The 7,490-nt window shown below is 60.9% G+C and overlaps 2 protein-coding genes across 3 annotated transcripts in view; one reads left to right on the top strand and one right to left on the bottom strand.

Annotated features, from left to right (window-relative positions):
- Tmem221 (transmembrane protein 221) overlaps positions 1-6,929 on the top strand; it is a gene marked incomplete at its 5' end in the record, with an annotated part of 8,535 nt that extends 1,606 nt beyond the window's left edge. The window contains 3 exon segments of one of the 2 annotated variants that reach the window (XM_013507327.1): positions 306-391; positions 3,535-3,765; positions 4,268-6,929. In XM_013507327.1, the coding sequence (XP_013362781.1) occupies positions 306-391; positions 3,535-3,765; positions 4,268-4,323 (373 nt within the window). 2 annotated transcript variants of the gene reach the window in all.
- A 238-nt stretch (positions 6,930-7,167) lies between these two features.
- Mvb12a (multivesicular body subunit 12A) overlaps positions 7,168-7,490 on the bottom strand; it is a gene marked incomplete in the record, with an annotated part of 2,833 nt that continues 2,510 nt past the window's right edge. The window contains 2 exon segments of the mRNA XM_013507328.1: positions 7,168-7,354; positions 7,428-7,484. Coding sequence (XP_013362782.1) covers positions 7,292-7,354; positions 7,428-7,484 — 120 coding nt within the window.

The raw sequence follows: 7,490 nt of genomic DNA on the forward strand, positions 1-7,490 counted from the left end.
ATGGATGGATGAGTAGGTGGATGGATGAGTGGTTGGGTGGGTGGATGCATGTGTAGATGAATGGATGGATGAGTGGGTGGATGGATGGACTGACAGGTAGGTGGGTGAGTGGATGGATGGGCAGGAGGTAAATGGGTGGATGAACTTGTTGGGTGGGTATATGGATGGTGGCTGGGTGTTGACATGGGGCTGTCTTCCCTGTCCCTGAAAGCTGGTCCTCAGGTCATTTGGGTGACCTTCCCTCATGCTCCTCACTGCTTCCCCCACCCCCTGAGCCCCCTTGCTTTCCCTCTGCCCCACTTCAGGTCTGACTGGTTCTTCCATGACTGCCGCCGCCTTCGGCACTTGGCCCTTGGGCTGTTCTGCTGCGGGGTCTCCGTCTACTTGGCAGGTGCGTGCGGGACAGTGCCGGGCGTGGAATCTGGGTTGGGACAGGAGGTGCACGGGCCCACTCTGGGCGCCCACCTTCTTCCTCTGGGGCCCTGGCCGTGCCCCTGCCTCAGCTTCCCCTCAGCACAGTGGGCACGATGACTGTCCCCGCTCACCAAATGGCCGTAGGGATTCTGCGCCAGTCCTGGTGGCAGCAGCCTCCTACCCCAGCTGGGTCTCCGGCCCCCAACCGTTTGCTGACCAGCGTCCACGGCCTGTGGGCTCCTGAGGCAGTGACTCATGGGTGGGCCTGGAGAAAATGGGCCTGAGCCGGCCGCTCAAGTGGATTGGGAGCTATGATTTATGAACTAGAAGTGCAGTTGTACACACTGGGTGCTAAGGTAGAAAAACCCCGACTATTCCTGTGAAGATGCACAATTACTAGGTATCGGTTAACATTATTTAAAAATGAGGGCCTGGTGGGGCCCCTCAGTGGTGCGTGCTTGCCCAGCGTGTGTGAGGCCCTGCACTCCGTCCCCAGCACCACAAAATAACAGCAGCAGCAGTAGTAATGCCCCAGATGCCAGAAGACTGCACCTCGCAGATCTTCCTGATTTGTAATTTCTTTCCTTATATCACCTTTCCTCCACCAAGTGTCATTAGCGGGACTCTTGGTGTCTAATGCATACTTTCAAGTTTAAGAAAGGTGTGTGGCCAATGCCCCACCTACCCCGCAGACAACCTCTTAATAATAATATTATTAAATATAGTAATATTCCACAAAAGTAGTAATATTCCACAAAAGTGTTGGTAACCTAGAGAATGAGATTTCCTTACCACAAAAATGAAATCCCCTCCCACTGGATTCTTTTTGAGGCCTGGTAACCTCATTTAGCAAAAAAATCAGATGAAAGATAAGGGAGTCCGGAGGTGATGGTACCCCCCTGTGATGCCAGCACTTAAGAGGCTGAAGCAGGAAGATCACACAAGTTCAAGACCAGCCTGGGCTACGAAGTGAGCCCAAGGCCAGCCTGAACTGCATAGGGAGACCCTGTCTCGAAAAAAAAAAAAAAAAAAAAAAAAAAAATCCCCAGCAAATTATAAACTATTTTTATGAGGCGGGAGCCAGGACGCAATCGTATAATGTAAAGCACAGGAAACCGCGTAACTTCTGTTGTTTGAGTTCATATGAGGCTCCAAAAGTGAAGGTTTCAAAGGGAGAACGACAGGCTGACTGGGGCCCTGCACTTGTCGGGTTGCTGGCTTCAGGTGGGGTCGGATCCAGGTGCCTGCTGGAAATACTTTTGTCCACTTTTCATCTGCTGTCCCCCGAGTGGACACCTGAGAAAGATGCTGGATCTGAGAGCATTTTTGACACAGTGCCTGCACTCATGCCTGTCGCAGGCTGACAAAAGTGTTGGTAACCTAGAGAATGAGATTTCCTTATCACGAAAATGAAATCCCCTCCCACTGGATTCTTTTTGAGGCCTGGTGACCTCATTTAGCAAGAACTCCCAAATGCCTGCCCAGCCAGTCGTCCTTCCATTGCTAGTCAGAGCCGAAAGAATAATGATTTCTTTTAAAAACTGCCCAACGTGATGGCGCACGCCTGTAATCCCAGCACTCGGGAGGCTGAGGCAGGAGGATCACCGGGAGCTGGAAGCCCACCTGGGCTACACAGTGAGTTCAGGACCAGCCTGGAACACAGAGCAAGACCTTGTCTCAAACAAAACGAAAAAAAAAAAAAACCCTGGCAAAACATGTCTAGGAAAGAAAGGCATTTAGAGCGGAAACGTCCTCGTTCTCCTGGCCGGACGCGGCCTGCATGACGGCCGCCAAAGCAAGAGCGCAGAGCCAGAAAGCAGAACACAACCGGGGCCCCACCCACCGCGGAAGGACCCGGCGAAGGGTCCCGGCGGATTGGACTGGTCATGTGACCTCTCCCCACCAATCACTGACCAGAGAAGGAACCGCTCTCATGGCCTAGCCAATCATGTTACCGTTGCCAAGGAGATGGGGCTGGGCTGCGGACCAGTGGCCCCATAGAACCCAGCTCAAGGTTCCTCACAGACTCGGGCCTGGGGATGCCTGTGCGTTGTGACGACGCGGTCTGTCCGTGGGAGCGCAGCGGTGCGGCCTTGCCGCCTGCTGCCGTGCCAGGGCCTCGCCGCAGTTCCTCAGACCTGGGGGCTGGGCCCAGGGCTCGCACTGAGCTGCAGACCCAGTCCCTTTGTGAGCTTCTCACTTCACAGACAGCATCTCACTAAGCTGCTACGTTGCCCTGGCTGGCAACTCGTGATCCTCCTGCCTCAGCTTTGCAGAGCACTGGGACTACCGGCGTGCTCCCTCATGCCTGGTAGGGCTCTGTTCCTTTTGTATGGCTTAGTAATATTCCACAGTATAGATATTCCATCAGAAAGGGCTTCCTTTGGTTTGGGTTCAATTGTAGTGTGGGAGATGGAACTCGATCCTGGAGCATGCTAGACTAGGGCTCTGCCACGGGGCTGTACCCGCAAAGGAGGGAGCTCCTTAAAACACAGGACATCAAGCTAGGCACTGTGGCACATGGCTATCATCCCAGCTACTCAGGAGGCTGAGGCAGGAGGGTCATGTGGGATCCCAGGCTATCTAGCAAGACCCCTTTCCAAAACAAACAGGAAAACTGCCCTGGCTCCCCTGTGGTCTGGCCCTCACCCCACAGCCCCTCCCTGCCATCTGCCCTGGCCCCAGCTGCACTGCTAGGCTGTTTCTGAGCCTCCAGCGCTAGAGCACTGCTGCCCCAGGACCTCTGCACTTGCTGTTGTGCCTGCGCAGGCCCCTTCTCTGCTGTCCGCGGGGCTGCTCCTCCTTCCCCTCCAGCTCTCAGCCTCCGCCGCAGCGGGAAGCCGGTCCCCAGGCGCCAAGCCCTCCAGGCTGATGAAAGCCCTCCTGTCACCTCCTGCTGTGGGTCTTTATGTGATGGTGATGTTTGTGAGGCACGAGAGGGTGAGGAGGGTTCATGTGTGCCATCCCACGGGGGCTCTGTCCCCATCCCCGTCCACGCCCTGTGAGCCCCACTATATCATGTTGCACATGAGATCTCCCTCAGATCCCATGGGCTCTCCCTGAGTGCTTGGAGAACAAACGTTTGTTGACTGACTAAACAAGAGCTGTTTCCTCCCCCAGCACTGTCCATCTACGCCCTGCTGCTTTTTGAGATCGAGGCAGGTGCGGCCGCCGCCTCCATCCTGGGCTCCGGGGCACTGCTGCTGGTGGCCGCGCTGACCCATGCCCTGCTGCAGGCCGCCCGGGCCTCCCGTGCCGGCCTCCATGACCTGCCCCTGCCCAGCTCCGAGGACGAGCCCGGCCGCCCCGTGGGCATCTCCAAGGCCAGCCCCGGCCCGCAGCCCCAGCAGGGTACCCACCCCCAAACCCCCTACTCGTCCTGCCCAGGGCTGGGGGACCCCATTCGGCCCATGGCCACTGCCACCGCCCCTGCAGCTCCTGAGGTCGGCCGGGAGAGCCGCCTGCCCACACCCTGCGAGCCCCGAATGCTCCCAACCAACATGGGGCACTGGCACAGGGTCGCATATGAGATGCACTCCATGCTGGGCCACGGGCCGGGCCCTGTAGGAAAGGACTCCACACTGGTGTGAGCCCAGGGAGCAGCAGCCAGGGCACGTAGAGACCCGTTCTGACTCCGCTGCAGTAGCAGTAGAACCTGATATAGCTCACAGCATCCCAGTGCCTCATGGTGCAAAATGGCTGCCAGGGCTCCAGCCTTTACCTCCTCACTAGACCTTGATGCCAGGGAGGCTGGGAAATATGGCCACCCAGAATGAGTAAGGTTCTGTAATAGGCAAATGGGGAGGACAGGGCTTAGGTAGTGATTCTCTAAGTGTCTCCCTCCATTTTACAGATGAGGAAACCGAGGCCCCCAGAGAGGCAGTGACCCACCAGGGGTCTCAGCTCTGAGTGCCACCTGGGTCCTGAGAGCCCCGAGGATGCTGATGGCCGGTGACCCCTGAGCCTCAGGGCCTGCGAACAGTTGAAAGTGTGGGGCGTTCAGAGCCACCCACCCCGGCAGGCACAGGCACAAAGGGTGGGACCCTGACTTCTGGCTGGGAGCCGGTTGTGCCTCAGTTTCCTTGTTTGTAAAGTGGCCCTGGAGAGGACCCCTCACGTGGCCCTGGCCGTGTGGGGCTGCGGCAGGACCCGCCTGCACGACGACAAATAAACCCTGATCGGCTCTATCACTGGAGCAGACCCTGCCTCCTCCCAGCCGGTGGGCGAGGAGGGAGCGCCCAGGCGCCAGAGTGTATGCATGGCAACAGATGGGGCTGGGCGGGAGCTGGGGGGAATAAAGCAGACAGCACCTTCCGGGCACAGCCAGCTGGCCCTGCTGAGCGCAATGGCCATGCCGCAAAGGCCCCTGCAGCTTTTATTTCTCAACAGGGTCTCACTGTGTGGCCAGGCTGGCCTTGAACTTGCAATCCTCCTGCCTCAGCCTCCCAAGGAGCTGGGATCACAGGGGTGCAAGTAAGCATCTCCTCAGCACATGTCCAGTATTGCAGGAGCTTTGCTGGCTTCAGGTGTTCCCAGGACAACCAGATTCGCAGATAAGGAACAGGAGGCCGGAGGAGGCTATGGAGGAGAACACCCAGCCAGGGCCCTAGGACCCGGCCTCACGGCGGCTGTGTGGGACCCGCTGGAGACCTCTCTGGGACGCGCAGGGGCTGGGACTCCCGCAGAGTGAGGAGAAGCCCGGCGGACACCCCTGTGAGGACAGCACTCGGAGGCCGAGGCAGGAAGATCCTCACGTTCAGCACAGCCTGGGCAACTCCACGACTCAGGGAGGCCGTCTCAAAATAAAACAGTGCAGCTCAGTCCCAGGAAAGAGGGGAGGGAGGACCCTCGCTGGGTGCCGCAGACCCCTGCCCGCAGCCCGCTGGGAAGAGGCTGCACGAGTCAGTCACACCGCCGGTGCAGAGGCAGAGCAGGGGCGCAGGCCCGGAGGCAGCAGCCGCGTCCCCGCGTGCAGAGAGAACCCCACCCCATGGAATGGCGGCGGGCCCCAGGGCCCAGGGGGCGGAGGCAGGCTGGGGGCCTGGGCGGCTCCCTGGGGCTTGGAGGGGGGCACAGCACCGGCCGCGCTGAGCGCCAGGCGCCAGTGGACAGTGTGGACTCCACCAGACGTTCGCAGACACTGGCGGAGCTCTGAGGTCGGCTCCGCGGCCAGGGCCCGGGCAGGGAGCCGTGGGTCCCAGGTGTGGAACCTGAGCCTGGGAGACTGCGGGTCCCTGAATGGGGTGCCAGGTGTCCCAGGCTCTGCCAGGTGCTCAGGTGTCAGCGGCACCTGACCAGGCTGGCATGGACAGGCGCCGGGATGGGGGCAGAGGTTGGGAGCTTGGTAAGGCAGAGCTCGGCCCTCACCAGGGCTGCAGAGGGCGCTCCGGGGCTCAGCCAGGGCAGTGGGGTCTGTGCCTTTGTGTGGGTGCAGGGAGCTGGCTCTGCTCGACCCTGAGGACAAAGCCTGGGGGCAGTGCAGAGCCCCTGCTGGGCTCACTGGACACACCTGTCATCTCAGCACTGGGGAGGCTGAGGCAGGAAGGTCGCTGAGTCCCTGTCTCGAAACAACAAAAAAAATGGGGAACTGAGGTGTGGGCATCGCTCAGCGTTGCAACCCCCCTGCGGTGCTGGCCCCCTGCATGGAAGGGCTGCAGGGTGAGCACCTTTGGGATGGCGTGGGCCGTTGACACCCTGGCTGGAGGGGCCACCCGCGGTCCTGGCCACACAGATGCCCTGAAAAGTGACCCGGAGCCAGTTCTGGGCGGCTGGGACGTGAGAAGACAAAGGCCTTTGCTTCGCAGCCTGATCGGATTGCGCAGCCTGATCGGATTGCGCGGCCGGCGCCAGTACGCCCAGGAGCCCCGGACGCGGAGATGCCGCAGATAGGGCACCAGCTCAGCCAGGACGGCTCGCGCCCCAGCTGCCAGCGCCACTCAGGGGGTGCCGACTCCCCAGGCTCTTCCCTGGGCCACCACTCGGCCTGCCCTGTGCCACCGCCCCCGTGGAGCTGGCTCCAGGGCACATGCCTACAGTCTAGTACTTGGGAGGACCGCGAGTTCAAGCCCAGCCTGGAAACTTAGCGAGCCTCTGTCTTAAGATAAAACAACAGAAGGAGCCCCGGGAGCGCAGCTCAGTGCAAAGGCCCCAGGTTCACCCCCAGAACAGCCACACCCACTGAGGCAGCGGCACGCCGGACACGCCCACACAGAGGCAGGCGGGGCGGGGCGGGGCGGGGCGGGTCCGGGCGGGGCGGGTCCAGGCAGGGCAGGCCCGGCTGGCTGGCGAACTGCCGTGAGGAGGTTGAAGGAACTTGCCAACCCTGTGCGCCATAAGGGCAGGAGCCAATGGTCTATAAATCGGTTTCCAAGGCAACGTGGCTGCCTTTTGCAGTGGTAGGAAGGGAACCCGGGGGCCTGCCCTAAGATACACCCCAAGATACACCCCCAGGCTTTTTTTTTTTTTCCTCCTCCTTTTGAGACAGGGTCTCCCTATGCAGTTCAGGCTGGCCTTGAACTCACTTCGTAGCCCAGGCTGGCCTCAACTCCACAATCCTCCTGCCTCAGCCTCCCAAGTGCTGGGATTGCAGGTGTGAGCTGCTACCCTCGACTGAGGGCCCCATCGGTTTCCAGGGACTACGGCCCCAGCTCCCTCCCTCCCCGGGCCTCAGTTTCCCCTCTGCAGGGGGGAAGCCCACCCTCGTCGGCAGGGGCCCCGCGTGCGGGTGAGGACGAGGACGGCCAGCGAGGCGGGTGGGGAGAGGACGGCAGCCCTGGACGGTAGCGTCTTTATTTCCGGGGGACGCGCGCCGGACTCCAAGGCCCTGAGTGCGGCCCCGCGCTGGCCCTCGGCGGCGGAGGCTGCGCGGTCCACAGGGCTAGGAGACGCTGGGCGGCAGGCGGGCGGCCGCGGTCTTCTCCACCACGAAGCCGTAATTGTACTGCGGGGGAGGGCGCGGTGAGCGGGGGCACGGGGGCGCCCGGGCCAGGGGCGCGGTCCCGCCCTGCACCCACCTCCTCCTCGATGTCGGCCAGCGACTTGATGGTGAGCTCCGCGAAGGCAGAGAAGGCCTGCGG

This window comes from Chinchilla lanigera, unplaced genomic scaffold, assembly GCF_000276665.1.
Source record: "Chinchilla lanigera isolate Chin_1 unplaced genomic scaffold, ChiLan1.0 scaffold00123, whole genome shotgun sequence".
Classification (NCBI taxonomy): Eukaryota; Metazoa; Chordata; class Mammalia; order Rodentia; family Chinchillidae; genus Chinchilla; species Chinchilla lanigera.